At 40.7% G+C, this 24,962-nt stretch overlaps 2 protein-coding genes across 3 annotated transcripts in view; both read right to left on the reverse strand.

Annotated features, from left to right (window-relative positions):
• Positions 1–16,186, reverse strand: part of Nost (Nostrin) — a 48,460-nt gene extending 32,274 nt beyond the window's left edge. Inside the window, exons 1-2 of one of the 2 annotated variants that reach the window (XM_022843365.2) lie at positions 15,525–16,186; positions 9,843–10,135 (exon numbers count right to left, since the gene is read on the reverse strand). In XM_022843365.2, the coding sequence (XP_022699100.1) occupies positions 9,843–9,884 (42 nt within the window). In that variant the 5' untranslated portion in view covers positions 9,885–10,135; positions 15,525–16,186. Of the gene's footprint in view, positions 1–5,555; positions 5,798–6,097; positions 6,247–9,842; positions 10,136–15,524 lie in introns of those variants that run through there. The other variant, XM_022843370.2, reaches the window with a different exon arrangement.
• A 4,443-nt stretch (positions 16,187–20,629) lies between these two features.
• Positions 20,630–24,952, reverse strand: eIF2gamma (eukaryotic translation initiation factor 2 subunit gamma). Its single transcript, XM_022843385.2, has 5 exons — positions 24,762–24,952; positions 24,014–24,077; positions 23,260–23,434; positions 22,218–22,921; positions 20,630–21,916 (listed from the first exon to the last, which is right to left on the reverse strand). Exons 1-5 carry the CDS (start codon positions 24,825–24,827, stop codon positions 21,513–21,515), a joined length of 1,413 nt encoding a protein of 470 aa, XP_022699120.1. The 5' UTR covers positions 24,828–24,952; the 3' UTR covers positions 20,630–21,512.
• Positions 24,953–24,962: the final 10 nt, after the last annotated feature.

A 24,962-nucleotide genomic window follows, 5' to 3' on the forward strand; every position in this document is an offset into this window, starting at 1 on the left:
CTGTTTTATATGTTTTGCAGAACACCTAGACGGAACGGCATAGGTCGTCGTTGCTGCTGCGACGGCTAGACGAATAAGCTCGTATTTGTCAGTTCGGCGATTGGGTAACGGAACGTACTAGACTTTTCTTAAAGTCGTTGTTGGAGCTCTGCTGAAGTCGTTGCTTTAAGCACCCTGTCGCAAGTGCCTTGGTGCGACGTGCGGTTTGTGTGTAATAAGAAAATGAAATCTTTTCTCATGGTATCTGATATCAGTTGAAGCCCTCGCTGAGGCAAACTTCAGAAAGTAGGCAAACAACTAGCAACCGATCGTCATTTCGCCATTTTCCAAGTTCGACCAAGCGACACCTTCTAGCATTTATATAAACCGCCACCATTGCGGTCTCCGTCTACCCGTCGGAGGTGCCGAACTCAGCACTTAGACACAATAATACGAAGGCCTTCGAAAGATGGCGCCACGATCGCCGCAGTTGTAACGATAAATAAAATATAAATAAAGAGTAAAATTAGAACAACAGCTATTATTTATTAGTGAAGACAGCTGCATTTATTCTTCGTAGTTGGAGCGATTTGTTATTGTCGAGAAAGAAAGATTCACAATTTACATACTGACGAGGGGTGGCGGCCTGGTCGGCGAGGATACTAGATACCATTCAGATGTTAGCGCACGGCATGAACAAGGGTGAAATATTTGGATTAGCCTTAGGGTTGCATTAAACTAGTTTTGTCTATTGTTGTTATTAGCGGTAGTGGCAGCAAAACGAAAGGGAACATTGCTAACTTGGCACGTTCGGCAGATCATACGCATACAGCAGTGAACAAATATCGGAGTAGTGAAAAACTCGGAAAGATATTTTCGGACAACGCAGCGTCTAATGACAAAACGAACCCGAGAAATAACTGATACGAATACGATTTACCTATTTTTAAATTTGCCACTGTGGCATTTTATTTAAAGATTTTCATTTCTTTTTGTTTATCGTGCCGGCTTGATGCTAGCTGATCGTAACAGGCTGTACAAAGTTTTTATATGTATATATATGTTTTTCCTAAGGTTTATTTGTTTCATTAAGCATATATTATAATTTGAGCATATTTGCGTCATTTTATTGTATACTGTGCCCCCTAATCTACCCGAATTATGGGGCGCACGCATATACGCTAATTTACAGCGCTAACTTACGCGACTAGTTAGCCAGCCAGCCAGCCAGCCGAGCGTTAAATGTGACCTTAAACACAAATTTGAACCACATTTACAACGCGAAGTCAACAATGATAGAAAGGACACCATAATGAATGATGTTAATGCGGCTGTCTAGCTGCGGTAGCGTCAGAGACGCGTCCAGGCTCAAACGCCGGACAGCACAAGCAACAGCGCAAGAGAGCCGATGTATCTGTAGCGTTTCTTCGTCTACTTATACACAGGTATTCAGAGAGCCACATCGTTTGGCTATTGCGGGTCGAAAAATCAATGAATATATAAGAAAGCCACATAGTCCAATGGATTGTTCCTTGGTACGATGCCACTCACGAAGCCATGATAGAACACACGTCGGCTGGGAGTAAAATTGATTGAATTTCGTTGTAGCCCGGCCAGGAGAAGTTGGATCTGCAGGTCACAGCTGCCTAGTGCAATTTGCGGGAAATGCCTGTGATATTCTTGCTATGTAAGTGCTGACGCTAAATTTGATTTGCTGCGGAGGCTAACGCGGGGGGCTAAATACAATGTCAACTGGTAAGCACCGCCATGAATAAGCCAGTGTCTTAGCAGCGATGGTCTCAGCTCAAAGATCGAGGATGGTTTGCTGATAGAGGAGGAAAAAGTGTCAAAAGCTAAAACCATGTAGGGACGTTCAACAGTCTTAAAAAAGCTTTAAGATCACCTGTCAGATAGTTGACTTCACTTTTTCCTAGAGGATCCAAAAATCAAAAAGTTGAACGCAAGTGTGCCATGATAGGCCATCTCCTAAAAAGAATAACAGAATGTTAATCTTCAACTTTAGTCCAGCAGTTTTCTATTGGGCTTATATTTAGTGTAAGAACTGCTAAGCATAGACAATACTTGGAACATCAGGTACGTGGATCACTTATATAAAGCTAAGGATTAAAAATATTCAGTATTATTCTATATAACTATTTAGGTATAACGAAAGATAGATATCTACAATAAGCGTTCCCATGCTTAAGATCAGAGGAATAAAAAAGGAATAAGAAGCCCAAAAATGCACATTCTTTTACTTAATTGTAAAGTAGCTTTCAGTTAGTCAGCCATACAACACAATACGTAAAGTAGCCAGCCTAAAAGCCACGAAGTACGATTACCACCCACGCTTTAAAGAACGATTATTCAGATGTAAATCTCCATTGCATATTCGTTCGTAAGCTTCATACACTATAATATATACACATGTTTATATATTACTCAAAAGGCTCCATGTCCCAAAATGTGTATGCTCATTTATTCAACACGTTTTTCTTTCGTACTATCCATTTCCTCGGCGCTTTTTTATGTTGGCGACAAAACAAACGACAGCGAGCTCTTGACGACAAAAAAAAATACTACTGAACCAAGTTCAAAGCTAACTCCAATAATTCAAGCTAATTATCGGCTGATTCGACTGATTTTCAACTGTCATATTGATCTTATACCCTCGTTTCTCTCTTTTACGCCCTAGCAACATCAGCATCATAAAACCCCAGCTTGAAGCTCCTGGCTTATGTCGTTTCATACGTCGCTAAAAGGAAAATTCTTTTTCCCATCGCTGGTTGCCATTCGCTGTGAGCCAAGCTTAGTAAAACAAATATGTTACATTGTTACCAGAAGCACGATGCACTAACGCCGTATCCGCTGCACCTGTGACTTCGTGATAACGTCTTTTATTTTGCTTTTTAATGCCATATTCATGGTGCTACTTGCCAGGTGTTTGCTATTATTGTCGTCGATGCTGACCCAGTGTAAATTCATGACCGAGAAGGCACAACTAAAAAAAAAAACAGGAGGGAAAGAGAGATCAACGCAGCATTCAATTGCTGCTTTCCAAAAAAGAAGTTCTTCTTGAAGCGGGTAGGGAGGGAGGAGGCGGGCAATTCAAAAAAAAACGACAGACTGTGGAAGCGCCTTGCACATGCGCTCAACAAGCATGTATAATTGATTTTGAGGGATTTTCCATTAGTGTTTGCGTATGCGATTTGCTTAACACTAAACAAGGCCATCAGAATCAGTTAAATCAAGTGTTGTTTAGTTCGAAAGGTAGCTGATTGGCGGTTACCTATGCGAAATATTCGATCCTGTGGCCTTATATATACTTCAAGTACGGTTATCACAAAACAGCGTAGACAAACTTCTATATAGGTTCGCAACGTGCTGCAGCGGGTGATTTTTCTGTTCTTTTCCTTTCCTTTCTAATGTGTGTGTGTGGCAATTTTTCAGCGGGCTCCAATCCACGCTTACGGACTCCAATATTTTAAAAATGCTTTAAAATGAAGTACCCGTTCCAGTCATCTGAAAGTTATTACATCACCTGAAAGAAACACTTTACAAAATACGTAAGATATACATTTGTCAGGCGCTACTATTCATATTTTTTTACACGTTCTTGGGCTACATAAGATGACTCGAAATGTAATGTGAGGTACGCTACACATTTGTGTGTTCGATTCTTATATTTTTAGACGTACCCATGCGTGTTGGTTCTGGGTGAAATCTAACTTCAAGCGAACGAAACTCTCACCAAAATGTTCTATGAGAAAACCGGCAAAATACAAAAAAAATTGTATACATATTCGTCTGTATGTCAATCATAATAGAAACTCATTGGTACAGAAATATAAATATTAGCCCTTCAAGTATAGGTGTATATTATAGGTACAGATACTCAGTGCAGATGATAAGTTCGTTTAAGGTTTTGGCTGATGAGTAAGAAAAAAGAAGACTGACTGCGAACAGTCTTCTTAGTCATTATCAGCTTTACTGCAAAGGCTTCACGCAACGGTAAGCCGCTTTGAGGTTCAAAATATTTTAAATCGCTTCCCAGAGCTCTTTTTATTACTTAATCATATATCTGAAAGACCATTCTAGAACATAACGTCAAACTTGCAGCAAATTTTTTCTAGTAATAATCGTACTAGTTCCATAAAATGAGGACTTTCAGAGATTTAGGAGATTGAAGAATTCTAAGAAAAAAAAACAGATGCGAAATCACCCGCGCATATAATGCTAAGTTTCGTGCGGCACAATCTCAGTGGCTACGACTGCGTCACAAACGACGACAAACATATCAGAGATTTCTAACGCTTATTTTTACTTAAATTTACTTATACAGTATACTATCCTATTATATCGGCAGCATATTGCAGACCAGCTGAATGGCTTACAAACAGTGGGAGACAATGGAGAACGTTAAAGCTTAGCCGCCGTAATACGTCGGCTGAATAAATAACCGTTGGACGATCAACAGTACGTTCTCAGCAACTCGCAATACAACAAGAGTTCGAAATATGAATCAGTATCAATTGTTAACTTGTTCAATAGAAACCATATTGGACAAAAATAGACGCGAGTTCACAGAACTTATGCGTGATGCTAACAGCATTTATGGGATATAGGCGTTTTCGTTTTTCAGGCAAGATTAGTTCTTATACAGAACTGGAACCAGCTTTGCGTTTAAAAAATTCATACTATGAGTAGAATAGGAAGGGTACAGTGATTTATGAAACGATGATCAATAGCTGCTAGCGAAGATACCAATGAAATCTTAAGTCGATCGTTCTACATAATGGCAGCAATCGAGTCTTCGGGATCTACCTAAAGTATTCCTAATTAGAATCGATCCTTAAAACAGTATCGATTATAGTGTTGTTTAACATACGATATTAAGACGCAAAGTATCATATCAATACAAAAGCGATACGTACAATGCCGATTCTACGACTGTGAGAGAAACTTTTAATAATAGACATCTCTCTCATAAATAGTGAGCACTCACGATGGTCATAGTGCCAATAGTGTCTTTAATACAGCGGAAATCAGGAAAATATTGCTGGGCCATTAACTCCTTAGTAGTATGAATTCCAAACGTTGCAATTAATTTTTTTTTTTATATTTGTAATTACCTATTGTTAGCGTGTTCGTTATACGTAACATTAGAGAGTTAAAAAAATCGGTATAGTATTTAGTCGGCAATCACAAACATAGCCCTACGCAGTTTAAAACCTGTGTTGCCCTACATCTACGTGGGCATAATATTGGACGTAAAATTTGAGATATGACAATGTTTTGAGCTTTGCTTTCGGTGCTACTGTCGTTAGGCGCTGCGTCAGACGGCCGCCCAAGAAAAATTAACTCTTTCTAGTTAATTGTAAGTTATTTAAGTAATTATAGGTCTAGTTAATTAGTAACCTAGCCTATCTCATTACAGCCCGAGTAGGTGAGTACGTTAAAGTGAGTTAACGTTACTATTGCATCATCCCATAATGCCTACACGTCTCCATATGTACGTCGTATAGTTTAGCTTTGTTCGTGACGCGCCAAACGTTACCGTATCGCAATATACGTACGCATTCAGCACTAAATAACATGGCCCTTCCTCAGACTAGGCTGATTTTCATGGTAGGTGATGATACCGTCCGTTTAAGCAGTGACCAGCCGGCAACGGGAAAAACGCACGATGAGGCTACTTTTAAATGTTATCGACTACCACGGTCGATAGATGCGATGCCATTCACATATGTAACGATTATTTTCACCACTGTCTGTAACACTATTTCGATCCGTCTGCATACGCAGTATCGTCGCGTGGCTGGAATGATATCGCGCAAGCATTGGCATCGATCACTTATCAACGGGTCACAATAATCATATGATGTTAGCACTTGTTATATAGTTGGATATAAAAGCCTTCAGCTAAACACAATACAATAGAATAAACCGCCCTAAAAGGTTCGTGATTTGACAACAGATCACCCATTCGACAACTGAATCGGGTTATCTGAATGGGCAATTTTTTGTCGTCCTATAGTATTGTAATTAAACTAACTAATGCCAACGAATCACACTTCCAACAGCTGGTCCCTCCAGAGTATGAATCAGAGGAAACTACCGTTCACAGCAGAAGCACATGCAGGGGCAGGAAAATCTCTTTGTTGCTACAAATTATTTCTTGGCTTCGACGGATCTACCGTAGACGCCGATGCAGCTATCGGCTTATGCAATCGAACGAATGCCAACTCCTTCGGTGCAGCTGGTCACCTGATTAATTGTTGCTAGACAAAACGCAAAGACTGGGCTGAACGCTTTGTATCTTGCGTTGAAACACGTATCATACGCAGCTTATGACGGATCGTCATACAATTCGCACTTCTCTACCATCCTGTTTCCGCCCCCTTTTCCCGGGTGTACGCGTACCGTGTGGCGGGACACCCCCTATCGATTTGCTCTATTCATGTACAGATTACTGCTGAAAGTTGCCTGCCAACGGCCTCTGCCTTTTTTACTCCTTACATCTGCGATCGATGGCAGCGACAGCGGCGGGGGCAATTCCCATTCCGCCGATAACAATAACAGCCGAGGCTACGCAAAAATTAACAGTGGCGTTTTTGCACGAAAGGGACCTATTGAGACATTTAGATGGAGTCGTCTAATATCTGGTTTGTCGCACTGCGCTGCGAGGAATGGAGAGACGAGAATCTTGTCTCAAACAAAGCTGTCACTTTTCCTTGGCGGGATTGTCGCTGCTGCCGTTAGCTATTTGCTGACGTCGGCAGCGCTGAGGCTTACTAGGATATCAAGTCCAATATATCTTGGTCGTGAGAAAAGAAACGTACAAAAAGTATCAAACAATTACCGTTACTAACTACATATAACAGATACCCGTATACAATTATCGGAGCGAAAAGATGTTTAATAGGTTGACCAATATGCGGATATGTCTCACAGCAGATAATAGCGATACACGTAGTAAACATAATACGCCATCGACACAACATAGTTATATAATACAATGCGGCACAAATCTCGCCATAGCTCGTATAGTCGTTTACTATTCTAGGTGCAGCAAATGACGCTGTTCGTCATATATTAGGCAATGCAACCAGTGGCGCCACCTTAAAGTAAAAAAAAAGAAGAACTAAAGAAAAGAAAAACGGAAAACTAATATTGTTCAGCACGTCTCTAGCCGGCATATCGCTAGATGAAAGGGTTTCCGTTTCTTCCACGTTCTCTTTCAATTCCTATGTACCGTGGGCAGCTACATCGATCTGCAGAGGTGCGGCACGTTCAACATCTGCCACGACGGCACACGATTATGGGCTGGCGACTGAAGCGATGATCTGTCTACCACGTACGAAACTGGCTAATGCGTCACAACGTTATCCGCTTGCAGACGTGCGCTCCTACCGTTGTTAACATCGGCGTCAACTTCGCTGCCGTATGATTTATCGCTGAAAGGAAATCATTTCGCGTTGGACCACGGGTAAGTACAGGGGAGCACGGGTGTACGCCACATCCTGTGTCAGCAACGGCGCTGCATTTGACTGCTATCAACGAAATCATTGAGAAAGAAGCGGGTAAGGTCGGAAGCCGAAATGGTACCTGTTCGCCGCTATTTGTACAATGGCTAAACCCCGGTAGAAGCATACGGCGGCGAGGATTGTCAACGAAGGCTGTGACCGCAGACCAACAGCGGCGACATCAACGGGAACCACGATGTTAATCGACTTATAATAAATGATATCATCTGTTTCCGACCTTCCAGTCAGCTCCTGTCCTATGTCCGGTCGCGATTTCAGTTTGAATTTTCTTTGGTTTCGCCATTTACTGTCCGGATCTATACACGGATACAGAAGGACCATTCAGGGCCCTGGCCGCTATGCTACCGCGGGGATTTCGCCAACAAAAACAACGTACGGAATAGCGGCAGCCTGTTACATATGGCGGGTGCATGTTCGAATAAAATAGCTCAAGAAGTTCCGCTGGAATATAGTACTGTTGTGTAATTCAGGAAGAACGGTTTTTATGTGGGTTCGAATGGGTTTGATCCCGAGAAACTTCCTAAAAAAATCTGACACTACAACTGTTACTGAAGAACTGATGCCAACAAAATTTAATTGCTGCATTCCACCTTCCTATTCTGGTGCCGAGCCAGTGTAATAAAACTCTAGGAAGCTGTGTTTGATCCAACTTAATGGACCGTTGCAATAAAGAATAGTACGGACTTTAATAAGAAAAACAAAATTGATCTGTCAAAAATAAAGTGTAAGTTTCGACTTTTGGTACATAAAGAATTCAGAGAATATTTTCATAAAATTTAATTGTTTTCGTTGCTAGGAACTCACGTCGGTAGTTGAGCGTAGTTTCGCCTGTCTATATATCACCTTATCATCGTAAACAAGGCTCTTATTAATGTACTCCTGGTAGGATATCACTGTGACAGATGTTTGTCATAATCTTAGAATAGATCGATGCAGGTCTGCCCTGTGTTTCAAGAGACGGAGTCTTGAAGCCTTTACCAGAGTTTATGTCAGAGGTCAACAAAATGCTAAGGGACACTTAGCAGCTATTTTAGTATTAATTCCTGTAAACTGACGACGTTTCCACAATCGCGTAGCGACAATTAACTTGACCTGCATACATTGTTCACCACACAGAAAAATAAATGGTAGTTAAACAGTTTCTCTCATATAGTAAAAAGTAATATTATTTTTTACAGCCAGAATATAAGTATGTTTCTCAACTCTCCCTCCTCTCTCCTTACGTCTCTCCCTCTAAGTGGCGCTAACTTTTTAAAGTAACTAAGTTTGTCTATTAAAGTTAATTTATTCGGCTTTCTGCAGCTTCGCTGCACCATCTGGTGGCCTACGCGTCATGCTAATGCAAAAGACAGTCATAGAAGCGATTATTAATGACCCATTACCCGTTTCGGAAGTTCTTCGCGGTCGACCGTTCGCTTTCCAGGCCTCGTTACGCCAATTCTAACAATTCTAATACGATAAAGATAATATTGAGCTATATGTTGGGCGTAAAATATTTTTTGCATAAACTGTGTGAGGACTTTCCGGTTCGTCAAAACCTCAAACAAAACAAAACAAAAAAAACGAAGTTGTCACACATCTAGGTCACCTTACGTAGTTATTTGCCCCTCCAAGGATCGTTATATGGGGTATTTTTTTATTTAGACCCATTCATCATGTCACCGTTTTGGAGCTTATAGCAAAGCGCCACCTTTCCGTACTATTGAGCTCTTTGATGACCATGTTATAGTTTATCGGAAGCTTAACTATCTTTATTGTACTAAAAGTTGATATCGAACGTCGCTTTTCATTTCCGCTGATGGCTCTATGTGGAAATGATTTCTTCTACCGAGCGAATAATTACATGGATATGGATATGCGGTTAGCAATGGCATCTTCACTAAGTTCATAAAGAAGCCACGTTATTACGTTTAATATATACCCTAGTGCATGCACGCGATTTGTGACAGTTGTGCGAGTAAGTGAGATATGACCTACTCACGAGGTGACTGGGACTAATCTTTACATAACAAAGAAGGCTATAGGCCACCGTCACCGGCAGCATGCGGCGATCCGGGGTACGGTCCGTGGTCTAAGTGGGGACCTTCAGCTTCGAAGTGCTAAAACCAGCCTTGACAAGCAATGTCTGATCAAGTGATTCATTAAATTGCAAAAAAACCCTACAAATGACCCTAGGCAGAATATAGCGGTCAAAGTGGAAAATCCAAAATAGTCCGCAGATTAAGTGGTTCGAACTTTAAATAAAACATAAAGTGTAGCTGAATAAGGTTAACAGTTGTCGAAATCACCTACCGACTAGGCCAACATATCACTTACCCAAAAAGCATCTTTAAAGTGACTGATAGGTGCTGCACTCATCTTGGGTATCCTTTAGGTGAATACCTAAGAAGAAGTCTGGCTCCGCACCCCACAACGATGTCACTAACCCACGAGAGCGGTAAAGCTGAACGCGAAACTGCATAAACGCCAGCCGGCAGCAAGACGCACATTAGAAACTTGAGTAGAGTCTGTAAAACGGAAACTCTAGTTAATTATTTCCTTGAATCACCACACGCTGTTGAATCGTATTTGCGGGTTAATGATGAGCGTCAGTCACATGTCGGTATTAACTGAAACAAATGCGATAGAGAGAATTAGATACGTAAAAACTTTCGAATCAGTTTACACTAGACAGTTTAATTATTCTGTCTGCTGTGTTTACTAAGTAACAGAAAGTAAGTGAGTTAAAGTAACAGAGGATCTTTGATAATAGGACAAACTATGTTAAGCTTCCGATTATATGGCTTTCAAATAAGTCAATTTTGCACTAACGAAATACCTGCTGGCACAGCGCATTCGAGTGATGATAATGACCGAGCGTGTAAAAAGCCCCGGCACTAGGAGCAATGAGCCTTGGCCTAGACAGATATTGCTAGATCACTGGGGCACGCCACGCGAATCGGATCACCTCTTCTCCATAGAGTTTTGTTATTTCGTTTATATATATATGTATATATATGCAATTCAGATCTCGAAGCTGAGTGTTCTTGATAGCCTACGCGTCAGCATTTTTACTGTCGATTTGAAGTATGGTATTTTGTCACGACTTACGATATGGCACGTCTGACCCGAACATCAACCAAAGCAACGCCTTTTAGAAGCTCCTAGCTTTTTCTTCTTCTTTCGCACTCCAAGCAGTAGCTGCCCGAATGGTCCCGCTCAAGGACAGCAAATAGCTTAGCAACGATTTTCAGCCCAAGCATAACGCTCTCAAAAAAATTACAGGCTCTTAAGTATTTCGATAAGGATACACCGATAAATTTCGATAGCCCCTTCTTTCTAAACGAAAGGTCAGCACGTACTTCTTCTCATAAGGCAAATATGCATTAGTAGGCTATGTGGTCTGCGCTGGGTGTCAAAAGATCAAACTGACTCTTCACCAGAGCGTTTGTCCTGAGTCGTATTCCTGAACATTTCCACACAGTCACGTATGTTGTTTATAGGTTTCACAGATTGCCGAATCGTTTTCGTGCATGACTAATATTACATTCCCAGTAAAATTAAACATTCCTAATTCCTAAGAGACGTTAACTTGTCATTCAGCGAGAAACAGAAGCAACTGTCGACGGTGAAGATCTAAGATCAACCTCACGCGTGACTAAACACAAAGCACACCCTGACATCGTTATGGATGTATATAAACGTTATTTAACACTATCCATTGTCTGACTCTTACATTCTCATTCATTATTTTAGAATCCAATTGACACGCTCGTTCTCTGTACACCTAGTTCGATTTGTCTCAACTCAAATTTAATCTCAGCCTGCACGATCTTCTTACGAACCTAACGGTTTTCCCACCAAATTTCCTCATGGCACTTTCCATTAATAACAAGCCATTGAATTCATGGCATATCTTTCCGCTTTTTTGTACGCAACAACAGCGTACGGCAAGCTCTCGTAACGTGACCCTTGAATTCCGTTAGCTTTCCTATTCAGCCGATTGCGCTATCGTAGCCATTAGCGTTTATAGAGATTATATGATTCACGCACAAAGGGGATCGCTGCTGTTCTCTAAAGTGGCAGCGACCGTTGGCGGTCTTCGCTTTCTGGATAATACCGAAATGAACTAGTGGCAGTTAGATTTAAAGGGCTGGTACTCTTCACTAGGCGGAAAATCCGTTGGATGAAAGAGCTCGAAAAGTGGCGTGTTGCTCGAAGTATCTGGCATGTGATGATAAAGGTTAATATTCTTATAAGCTTGATATGATTTTACTTACTAGACCTAATGATTGAAAGTTAAATAGATTCAAGTGCAAAAAGTTGATGGTGGATACGTTTAATCATATGAAATATGTTCTCATGTACCTCTATTGAGTGTTGAGTTCATATCACTAATAGTGCTATCTTATGCTGCTAAGTACGCTGCCATGATTTTGAGTATAGCTTCAAACATACATTTTATAAATTTCGGTAAGGGTCGCATGTCTGCTGATGATTGAAGTACGTTTTACGTGTTTTTCTATTTCTCCCAATCCTTGCAGCTACTAATTACCGCCTTTTACGTTCTCAAAATATAGCCGAATAGGCCCGGTTCAGGGACAACTAGCCGTATTCAGCCAAATAGTGTTAGAAACCTGTTCTTTAGCGACCATACCTCGCAAAGAAGCCTGCGACCTTGGCCATGGGCTAAATCTGTATCAATTGAAAAATCAGATTTTCTTATTACCAGCCAGATTAATTGACTACCAATAATCGAACGAAGTAACAGCTCTTCGCCATTTCGTTAAAAATATGCTCTCGCTATCAGCCCTCGAACTGGCCATTGCAAACCCGGTCAACAAGTGCAGCGGGAACCACCGCGCGATTCGTATTACTAGTAGAACTGCAGCTCCTAATAATAATAATAATACTATTATTCATATAGATCAGCGGCCGGTTCGCGAACAGCATTGTAAACGTCCGGTTGTCGCCTTCGCTCGTGCAGCAGAAACGAATTGCGGTTACCAATTTGTAGCAAAATGGTGATACTGAAACAATTGCTCTGCCAGTCAGCATTCAGAGTCGCAGCTGGGTCGCTTTCGGCCCGTAAGGACCACCAACCAACCAACCAACCAATCAACAGCGGAGCTGTCTCCGCCTATAGTATATCTTAGCTTAGCAACCTCCATAGTGACAGAACGCTGTCGGTTCGGGTTCGACTGACCGACAGCGCCCAACCGAATCCAATAGGTAATTCGCCAGTGATTCTGGTTAGCACCGGCCCTCATTCGAATCTCACGGGTGATGAGAGAGCGATATTTTGCCAACAGTTTAACGAAGGCATTTTTGAAGCGTTTAATAGTTTGCAGCCATAGAGGGAAAGCGACCATGCGATAGTCTATAAATAAGATGGTGAAAAGGCTTCGCCGTATGTTCCGTCGAACAATGTACAGTATAAAATACGTCGTAATGATAGCACGTCTATAGGGCATTTTGGCTACACTTGTCAGTGATTTGAGAGCATCAATATAATCAGAATACGCAATAGCAGATTCTATTGTTAACATTATCAATAAAAATTGACGAGTGGCAGTAGTTCAGAGCGTAATAGCAAATCTTAATAAACACCTTATTTCTTATTACTATTTTAAACTCATTGGCATTTTTAATAATGTATTAAATTCTATTATTATTGCCAACGAAGTGGGCTATTTTATGAGCCGTGGGATGTAAAGGACGCTTCCAAAACGACACGGATCATTGCCCAAAATAGTGAACAAGGGCAAACTGATTAAGTAAGGTTGGCAGTAGGATACACATGGGAGTACAGTTTATTTAATGCGGACGACCATATGTTCGGGTAAATAACGAAGGGATTTGTATAAAAAACTATTGGTCATGAAAAAGGAGACCACTTTCCCTTAACTCTTAGACTCTACATACAGCGGTTTTGTCAGATTTACAATGAGTTAATTAGCGTCCAGCGCGACCCTGAAATAACTAACTCGACCGGTGTAGCTCTGTATGTCAACAACAGGCCTCTGTATGTCATCTGTTACTTAACCCAATGGTAACTATTTCTGTATATATATACTCTCATGCCACAAAATAAATAGTCAGGTGACATACTCTGACACAGGAGCAGTGACCTAGTTAACCAAGCCTCGCATGCACTGGTGAAAAAAAAATAAGTTATATTTTGCTGCGCTGTGAAAAATGGCGACGTCATTTCCTTTTGCCGTATGATAATACATATAAAGTTTGAAAATTATTACAAAAAAATACAAAATGGCCTATATATAGAAGTATTTAGGGGCAAAAACCTGCCGCCGATTCAGAAGTGGATACATACATGCCTCTTCCGTACGAGCTAGCACGGCCCTGCTCCTGCCGGCGGCATTTGTGCCCTCCTTACATTTTGGGTACGCGAGGACCTAGTACAGCAGACTTGCGTTCACCAGTCAAATACACGTCAGGTACTCCGATTGGCTAGCAACTTGATATACTTCCTATGCTGATATAGACGCTGCATTGGGATACTGCTGGTAGAGCTATTAGGTCTCTGCCGTGTGAGTCGATCACACAACACATCTCTCAACCCAAAGGTTTTACCAGCCACCGCAGGTAGACTGTCGCTGTACGCAGTGAAGGCTGGCGCGAGCAGGCGTAACGACGGCCTCGATGATGCTTACGCCCACATAATAACCACTGTAGCAGCAACGGCAGCCAATAGCGCACTAAGCGTACCCTATGCAATTATAGCTGTTATTACGATATATAGAACTATAACGATGAAATATGGTGCCACGAATTGGTACCAAATGAAAAGCGCTGGATTTCCTGATAATTGTGGCGAAGCATCAATGCTATGATGTGAACAAGAGTAGACCGCGGATATTTAAGACCTTATTGTTGCTTACCCAAAAGTCTACGACGTAATGTGTGTCGACTGCGCCTGGAAGCTGAAGTAGCTGCTCGGAACGATATTCACATGGCCACAGCAGAACATAGGCAAGAACTCACAAAAGACAGAGTACAAGTGGAAGCTACGTATGCGTACTGATAGCGTGAACAAAAGGGTGTTTCTGGCTAGGAAAGGGTGAGGGATGAGAGAAAATTGCCTTTTTTTTTAAGGAAATTCGGAATTCAAGATGGAGTTCTACCTGATGAACAAGTCGAAGTCACACGATTGAATGGCTCTCTTCTGTAGGAAGTGTCACAAAGATAAAGAGAGCAGAAAACAAAAATTCAATCAGACAGAGTTCGAGCCCGATCTATAGAAAGCAAAAGACCGCAGTGAGAAGCAGAATGTTGATTAGAAATTTTGCAGTCACCATTTTCTGTGATGCCTACTATGAGATCCCGGATTGACTACTCTGCCATCGGGGCAGCAAAGCGTTAGGAGAAATTTTTGCAGCCTAAAACTCTTTCGTTAGACGAGACGTAGGATGAGCGACACAGAATTCTTCTTCCGGCACGGCAACAAACTGAAGTACACTCCTTTCAAAGATTAGATTATCCGAATTTAAATCCAATTTTTTGGAATCTGCATGCTGTATCAAGAGTTTTTGCTGAATGACTACTTGTGATTTGGGTATCTCAAACAATGTCTTAGCAATTTTGAAAGCGATCGGGAAAAAGTCAATAAAGCAACACTCACTGATAGGCCTGGGTCGTTCCTTGAAGCTGCAAAATACAAATGGCTCTGTCTGGTTGTATCCAAATGCTGGACAATTTACCGTATATGCGTCTGACCCTCTCGAAGGGAACGTATTGAAGCAATATGTTTAAAGAAGTGTTTCTAATTTTGCCTTGAGCTCAGGATTTTTCGGATCACCTAGTATCTAGCGACGTTATCCTAAGTACACGCCTTCGCTTATTACAACAGCTATGTCATGTATAGACACAGTAATAAAAAACGTTTAAGGGGCTAGTATCACTGTTGTTACGTTGGATTGCCATCTATGATATATACATCCTCTGCTTGCGCAGCCATACGCAGTACGTTACTCTAACGACTATATTCAATCTCATTACCTTAGCCTGTTACGCACGATGCAGTTCGACGCAAAATTTTCCATTTTTGCCATAATCTATAACCGTGTTGCCACTTGCTAGCACAATGTTATATCCAAGATGGGACACTCTGTTGAATCTGTATATCCTCAGAATGTGTCATGTATTTGTCCGTCAGTTGCACTTCACATACCCTAACGAAGCACTTGAGATTAGCGAAAGCTTCGTTTTGAAACTGTTCATAAAGTTATGGTTAGAACTTTACTAGAAAGTAGAAAGTTCGCACTGTACTTATAGTATGTGCATGTTTTCCCGTTCATCCACGTCCTACAAATCAATAGGTTGTCGTTTATTTGGTACAATTTCCACCGTCACACCATCAATCAAATAGACACTCTCTATCCGCCGATTCAGACATCTATTTAGGCAACGAAATCTGAGATTCCATCTGCGACACCTCTACTCGTCGTGCTTGCTCCAGCGGTGAATTAAATGTGCTTTGCCAAAGATCGGCGCACTACCCGTAGCAAAACGGTTTGTTGCTAGATTTATTTTTTGAGATGCCTCTGGACGAACGCAATAACCAGTAGCATTTGTATAGCAACACTTCTGCTTGTTGCAGTGTCTCAAGCGAAAACAGGGCGAAGTCTTGAAGGGACAGTAGCGTTTCACTAAGTACTCGTTCAGCGCAAGCTAACCCAACCGTCATTTAGCTCCATGGACCGTTACCGGGAAGGGAGCAGTCGTAGCGACGCGGGTGAGTGGATGTTACATTGCGTTAGGAAAGAGAAAGACAGGACAGCTGGTGCTGGTGAGACGATGAAAAACGACAATGGCGACATCTAATGTGAGGGCCAGAAACAGTAAAGGAATAGTCTCGGTCTTGCTGCTTTGCCATGGGAATTTTTGAGAATTTAAAACGTCTTAAACGTTACGGGAAGAGCCTGGTACTATCAGATAGTAGTTAGAAAAACCAATGTTTAGTGGGGGGATATGTCGTTAACGTGATGATAAGAGGAGTTGTAGCTTTTGCTACTGTCAGGTAGGTAGTCTGACGTTCGAGATTTTTTGGACCAATTTTTAGCCTCTAACGTTTACTCGCAAGCGATAGTATCTTGTATTGCTGCTCACGTTAGCCTAAATGTCCGATAGGCTTTTTCAAATCGCGGGTAGATTTTACGTGTGCTATGCCGTACGTATGATGGTTAAACATTGATAAAGTTAACCATCGAAAAAAGCGGCCGCAGATGAACGGCGGGTTGAAGGAGAGAGAATCAGTTCATCAGATTAACGATTGTGCAATGTCAAGGTTTCGACGCCAACGAAATTTTCATGCAAGTTAAGCTTAGCGTTCCTGCTAAGCCTAACTTGCATGTACACTTCATGACTTGAAATTCATATGAGTTCGTCAGTTAATCTTTAGTGGAGGCAAGCAGCTGACGCCTCTCACTACAGGTCTGAATCTCTAGATGTCGACATATTATATTAACCTATAAGAAGCTAACAAATGCCGTAAGATGTCAGCGCGCATAGCCGTTAGGGACAGTAGCGTCAAGAACAAATTACTCCAGTTCAAACACGGTAAATTCGAAACAGATAATATTTAGCTTGATTTTTACTAACATAACTATATAGTAATGGTTTATTTGTTCTACGCAATGGAAGGAAGTAAAGATCAATAATTTTGGTAGTAACGGCACCACTATCGATTTCTGCTATGAAATCAAAATTTTGGACAAGATTTCAGTTCGAATTTTTAACGACCTAACACTATCAAGCTTTATATCTAATACCAGCCTGTCTATTTTAAGCACAACCTAATGTTACTGATTTGCTTGGAGAAGTGATTTCATCAAAAACAAAATCAACCCTGTAATATCTGACAACAGTGTTGGGTAAATAACTTAGACATGTTCTTCCAATTGCCCACACCAACAATCTAACCAGATAGATTGTCTGAATCACAAGCCTATCATCAGAATGAGCGATTCTCGAAAGCTCTGATAGCAACTTAAAATAGATAACGAACTGCAAAAGAAGCAGATAATACAGCCGTCTACAGTTAAATATACATTGCGTTCGGCTCTACATACGTATATTATAAATTTCAGTAAGTAATATAAAGAATACGCATCTGGGACTTGAGTGTTGGCACATACGGCCAATCAAAGCAGTGGACCCGCTGTAGCTAAAACGATAAATCGCTTCGACTTGTTAGCATTACACCATACCAGATGGTATATTAATTGGTTGAATCGTTTGTACTGAACTAAACCTCGCTTTCTTTATTTAAACTATGAATATGTGTACGAAAAGTAGAGTCAGCATGGGTTCGCGTTCGACTTGGTATCTCTTAACGACTGAGCAATCTCTTCACTTACATATAAAATGCCAGTATTTGTTTTAATATTCATTCGCGAAGTCATCATGCTTTACATTTAAACAATTTTATTAGAATAAATGAGAAAAATGAAGAGAAAATAGATATGGCATTCAATTAGGCCACAAGGTTGACCTTTATTTTTTACAGTAATTTTGCTGTATTTTCACTATATCTCTATCGATAACATTAATCATTTAACATTAATGTCACTTGCGAATTAATGTACTTTCTGATTCGTCTTTTGCAGTATTGCTGAGAATAAATTGATTTATCACTGATTACGTGTGCGATATCTCTGACTGTATCGAAACATTCGTCTGTGCTCTCCGAAACTCACTGCGAAGGTAACTAGCTCACTGCAGGTTTAGCAACTCGATCATTTGTACGGTTGGCAGCAAGAAAAACACAATAAAATATTTCAGTGATAAATTGCGTAAACAAAAAATTTCATGCGCTACTCCCGTTCTAAAGTACTAGCCTTCTATTCTAAATGCTATTGACAGAGTGGCTTGGCTGATTCGATACGAACATGTACAGGGTTTATTTAATGATATATTTAATAAAAGTAAAAAATGCATATGGCATTATTGAAGAGTAGCTTAGAGCCTAACGTATACGCGAGACGCAATAGACGTTTTCAACGTATTTTTTAAACTAAGGATAAGGGAGTGCACAGCTTCAGAAGAAATATAACTATCAGAAACAGAGCAATGTCTTCATTTACGGAGGCTAAATTTTATCCCGGACTTAGTTTTGAACGAGGCTCTGCGAAATCTGCATGTAACCCCGCTTTGTTAGCCTGTTTGAACTAAAAGCTTTATTTATTATGGAACAAATGGACACCTTTCGCCACTTTTCCTGCCTAAGTGGACATTATTAATATCAAATCTTCAAATAACACACTCTTCTTGGCTTCAACTCTAAATTCAGTAAGATTGCTCAAATTCCTACTTGGTGCTTGTTCCATGGTATTGGAGCTACCTCTTTTGTACTGTTGGACAGGCACAGTTCAGCCATTAGGGATACGCCGACCTGATGTAGGTGCCATATGTCTTTCTTTTCCAGTTCACCTTATCAACTTTCATATGACGTATTTACAATGTGCGTCTATAATAACCTACGAGAACAACCGGCTAAATGCATAACTAGTGCATATTGTGTTCAATTATCGCTTGCAGTACCACCATACTTTGTACTAAAGCTGGATGCGGTAATTGATGTCACTAGACCTACGGAAGACGACTGAGGTAAAAAAAACTTCGTCGACGATTCGTGAAAACAGGTTACATCGGTTACAAAAAAGGTCCGCTCTTGTCCTTAGTGCCTACAAACGCAGCCCATCTAAACGCTTCGCATTGCGCGAATGCCCATGCGGTAATTAAGTTGACGTTTTTCAATGAGATCGGCGATCTAAATTCAATAGATTTGCGCAGATTTTATAGTCAGCCAATCAGATGTTTAAAAAAACAGCTTCTCGTAGTCTCAACATGCTTCGTATGTATCGTCATGCGTGTCGACGACATTTCAAGCAAGGACCAGATCCGTCTTGACATAGAGTTAGGTATGTCCCAACAAAATAACTACAAAGAAAAGCTTCTATAGAAACGGTTTATAAAATAAAAAGGCGTGGGTGGAGCTGACAAAACAGCTGGGTACTATAGGTTCGTCGTCGAATACAAAATCATTAAATGATAATTATCTGAAGTGTATGGTGTTTGCTTCAATGATCGTCGAGCAATAGGCAGAGTTTAGCTGTCTGGAAAATCACACAGATCCACATGTGCCGCTTCTGCTGACATAATAGAAATACAGAATATTTATCTAAAAGGAGATCGCCCTAGAGGTATGCTAAACTCCGAGAAAAGCCAGAGAATGAGTCATCTATCTGCTTATAATATATCGAGAATAGGTTAAGTTATACTCGTTTCAAAAAGCCTATTTTTTATTGAAACAGTGCAGATCACCGCATATATATATATATATATATATATATATATATATATATATATATGGCTTCATTTTTATTTCCTAAATTGTGAAATGATTAATATTAACTCGCTTGCCGTCCGATCTAATGCCTAACGCTGTCCGGTACGAACGGCTTGGACCGTTTAATTTAAAACTAGTTTGCTCTGTATAGTGAAAAGTATCACATGCTGTCTACTCTCTCACCTGTACAATTATAAGCAGTTCTAGTTATGATAAGATTCTGCCGATTTCTGTTGTTCTCATCACAACCATGTAGTTTCTATAAATAGCAAATAGTATTCCATTACAGGCATCATACGCACTATGATTGCGAAGCCAGGCGTTCCGGTTTCGAAACTGGGTTAACTTGCGCGCTTCTATTCATGCTATGATGGCTGGAAGCTAGCGCTGCCTATGTTATCAATTAAAATACACATAAACCGTATCCGACGGAAGAAGTGCACGGGTAGGCTAGTCATCTGAATAAGAAAGCCATTATTAAAATTCAAGTTTATACAATACAATTAGATTTCTACAAATATAAAGGCATCTATGATACAAGCTGGTTATATTACACGCTAGGAGATGCATGCATTCAGATCATGGCAACAGTTGAGCGCCTGAGGTCGGAAATGATATTTACTGGTTATTGCTATTCATTTGTTGATTATTTCACGACGCAATTTCGACTGCTAGGCCGATTATTTACCAGCTATAGAACTCTTATCTAAGACGAGTAGCAAGAACTTAAAAAATAAACAGAAAAGAGAACCAATTTCTTTTAGAAAGATTTTCAATCACTCGGTGCTGGCTCGCTGTCGGCAGCCTTTTATTTAGCTACTTAACATTTTACATCAATTGTTGCTTGCTTTTCCTCTCTTTTGTTGTTGTTATTGATTCAATTCCATTAGTAACTAATAATAATGCAAAGAATCGTCGCTGGTATGTGTATGCGCAATTAAATCTCTATGTATATATCTGTGTATATGTGTGTGCAAGTAACTGCTTATCAGTTTTTTTCATTTCTCAAAAATTTAATTTTAATGTATTCCCTTTCTTCTCTTGACAAACAAAATTGTATGCCATCCACTGTCGCTGCAGCTTGGCCGAGTGCTGCTAGTTAAAAGTTTGGCGACTTCCCTTACACCGACTAGATGAGGTTATCACTCAATTGTATCGTCAGCGGTCCCGAAGTCGCACCTCCGTGGCGCCCGTCCTACTATACAGTTTTACACAAACTGTGAATCGGTCCAATCCCATATTTGTCTGACCATAAGAAAATGGTCGAATCAAACTGGTCAAGTCAGGCGTTTCTAACAAAACATCCTTTAGTTATTAATGGCGTTATCATTGTTCCAGTAGTCTTCGAATGATTTACGGCCGTTTTATCGCTAGCGTACGATCAGTTTGTTCTCGTTATCGTATGTGTTGCTGCAGCTTCTAGTGATTGTTGTTAGCTGTTACACGTCATACATTATTCTTCTAATCCGGTCATCATTTAATAATTGATTTTTTCATACGTTAGCGGTTACATCCCATTATGCTTTTTGGTTTTCCCGGTTTTCGCCCTTCAGTCCAAAATTCGAGATGCAAGATGTAAATGAACTTTATTCGAACACACGAGCCTAGACGCCGCATGAATTTAATACCCAATTAGTTCAACTTCTGGCTACCGGATTGATCGTTACACCCCGCTTAATCTGGCCCCATCCAATGAGACGCCAATGCTTCTCAACTCGTCGAGATAGGGCGATTTTCTCACCAACTTCGGTGCAGACAGGTGCCGTGAGTGAAATTTTCGCGAGATCGTTCTTCACAGCGATGACACGACCGCCGGTCGATAGCGACCCGATGTTAACCATAAGTACCTCACCCTTTGAAAGCTTCTGTACTTTCGTTCCCTTTTTCTCACCCTCGGTTCTCACACCGAGCAAACGCCTCATTAGGTAGAAGGCAATCTCGAGTTCACTGTAGATTGACGGCAAAGCGCCTACCGAGCCAAGAACCTGACCGACCATACGATCGGCACGAGACAGCGTTGGATCGATCTTTGTTCCCACACCTGCAAACGATGAAGATCAACAGTCAGAAGGTTAGATTATACAACTGGTATACAACTGGCCAGGGTCCATTAGTACACATTGCATATAGAAAAATCATATATTTGGACAAGTTTGACAAATGCAACATATTTTTCCGGATATTTTAAGGTCTTAAGGCTTCATTTTACAGCCTGTCCTTGCCACGCTTATTTGGAAATAAGTACTACCAAACAAAAATTTATCTTATTACAATCTCGCTACAAATTATCGCTTACAGGCAGAGTTATCTACTTCTCTGTTCAGACGTCAATAACAACTTACCTATGAGTCCACCGGGTACCGCATACATCAGGTCGTTTTGTTCTGTGCACAACGACAGAACTTTACTGAAGATTGGCTTGCACATAAGCTTGCCCTCTGCATCCTTCGACACGATTCCAGGTCGTACCTCGATTTCCTGGCCGACACGCAACACACCTCGAAGGATCGAGCCACCAGCGACGCCGCCCTTCAGATCATCGACATCACAGCCAGGCTTATTCACGTCGAACGATCGAATAACAATCAAACGCGGCTCGGACGTAAAATCTCGCAGAGGCTTCGGGATCTTCTTTATGATGTACTCGCAGATAACCTCAATGTTATATTTGAGCTGGGCGGAAATCGGAATAATTGGAGCGCCCTCGGCGACGGTCCCTTCAAGGAACTTAATAATCTGCGTATATTGCTCTTTCGCTTGTGTCTCCTTGACGAGATCTATCTTGTTTTGCAGGATAAGAATATGCTTCAGTTGCATAATTTCGATTGCCGCCAAATGTTCCGAGGTTTGCGGTTGCGGACAACTTTCATTGCCAGCGATCAATAACAGCGCAGCATCCATGACGGCGGCACCGTTAAGCATAGTGGCCATCAGGATATCGTGACCAGGACAATCGACAAAAGATACGTGCCTTTTTAGCTTCATCCGACCGTTACAGCCTGTCCGATCGCAAGGAAAATCATCCTCCTTGCCACTGCCATAGGACCTGTAGATACCATACGAGAAAAATTAAGAAACTTCGCTTCGAAAACCATTCTGCTAACATTACAATAAGACTGCTAATATTAGGTAGCTATGAGGAATTCAAGGGAACTCATTGGATAATTGCGGATTTTCGTGCTTACAGAAGATAGGAACGCTAAAAGGAATAATGGTGAATATATTAAATCATTTCGGTAAAGATTTATTATTATTATTTCAGTAGTAATTTATATAAAAAGATAATTATTTGATTCAGAAATGTCACAACATAGTTCAAATTGTTATTCCAGTTCTTCACTGCGAAAGCGGCCTGAAGTGAAGTTCATAATATGATTAGCTCACCTGAAACGTCCCGGTCGAGGGCACTTAGGCTCGTCGCACTCGTACACCTTTGCGTTGGCATAGCCCAGCTTGATGGTAATGTTCCGTTCCAGCTCATTTTTAAATCGAACAGTTTGAACACCGGAAATTGCTTTAACCACTGTCGACTTGCCATGGGCCACATGACCTATTGTACCTGAAGAACATTGAATGAGAGAGACAAGTTTCAGAATAGGGTAATGTGATTTTAAAACGATCAGGCACAATTCCTTTCGTTCATAAGTAGTAATATCCTAACCCAAACATATAAATTCAAAATATTAGTTCCTTGCTAAACTTAGTTATTACTGTCACAATGAACTTCATTAACAAGTACACAAATAAGTAATAGCTCCTTTTCGACTTCTAATTTTAAAATTGAACTCTTACACACAGCCTTGTATTTCTCAACCGCTAAAATTATTTCAATTCAATTTAACGTTACAACGTATTTACGATAATGTATTCATCATCCAATTGTAACAATTCAGAAATATAAATAATCTTGTGGTAATTTGTGAGTATTTTTTATACTAATAGGTCAGTATAACAATTATAATATAACGAATATAACGTATGACTGAGATATCTAGCTTCCTATCCCAATTTGTCCCCCACCAGATAACATAGAGACGACAACATGGAAATCGAGGATTACAAAGCAACGAAACTCAGCAGTACCGTGACAACTACAAAAAAAGTAGCTAATTCATTAAAAAATGCATTCCATACTTACCAATATTGATGGTAGCCTGTCTACTAATAACCTCATGTGTGAAAGCATCGAGTTTGCTGATATCCTATAGAGAAACACGCATCATAGCAAGAATAAAAAGATCGACGTCAAAAATTATATAACTATTGGACATTGGTCTAAAAAGACTCGGGATTGCTGCTTCAAGTTCTGCCAATGACACAACCTGTGTCAGTAAAAAAAAGTTACTTTATTGTTCATAGGGAAGATACGCGTCCATAGGGAACTATACGTTATAAAATACCGTTTCTTTATTTGTACGAGAGATACAGTTCATACTGTATAGTAGACAAAGCTAAAAAATGCGATTCGACAGTCACACTCGCAGAGCTTCGTGTCTCCACATGCCAGTCACCGTGACAATCTCTGGGCATAAATTGTTCACGATTTGGCGTGTTTTTGCGTATGCGGCAGGCATTTTGCGTGGCTCCATTTATTCAGAAACTTATGAAGACTAAGATGCATCAAGCAGCTTAGATAAAGCTCAATGGACCGTTACAACCAGTAACTTTTATCCAAACGAATAGAGATCAACCGATTTTCCAAGTACCGCCAATATGGAACACACTGCCAGTTTTGTTAGGGGTCTGTGTGCTGGAACCATGTGTTTGGCCCGGCATCCAGTAAATAGTGATTGTGGGCAAACTATATCGCACACTTTCGCCAGACTTCACCGATAACTAGTGAAGCTGAGCTCCACTGTGGTGTGAGAACTGAACGAACTTCGTACCAATGTAGCTAGATCCTGCTTAGCCAAATGCGGCTGCCCGCACTGCTTCAGCGATTCACTCGCCATCTTGCTCACAAATGAACAAACATACGAGAATTGGTTCGCCGCACCAACGAGCTGATGTCGCACGCCAGCGACGGCGGTGTCTTTGCTAGCGATAGTTTCCGTCTTTTAATATTGTCTTTCCGTTGTTTTTGTTAA

This window comes from Varroa jacobsoni, unplaced genomic scaffold (assembly GCF_002532875.2).
Source record: "Varroa jacobsoni isolate VJ856 unplaced genomic scaffold, vjacob_1.0 scaffold_1060, whole genome shotgun sequence".
Taxonomy (NCBI): Eukaryota; Metazoa; Arthropoda; class Arachnida; order Mesostigmata; family Varroidae; genus Varroa; species Varroa jacobsoni.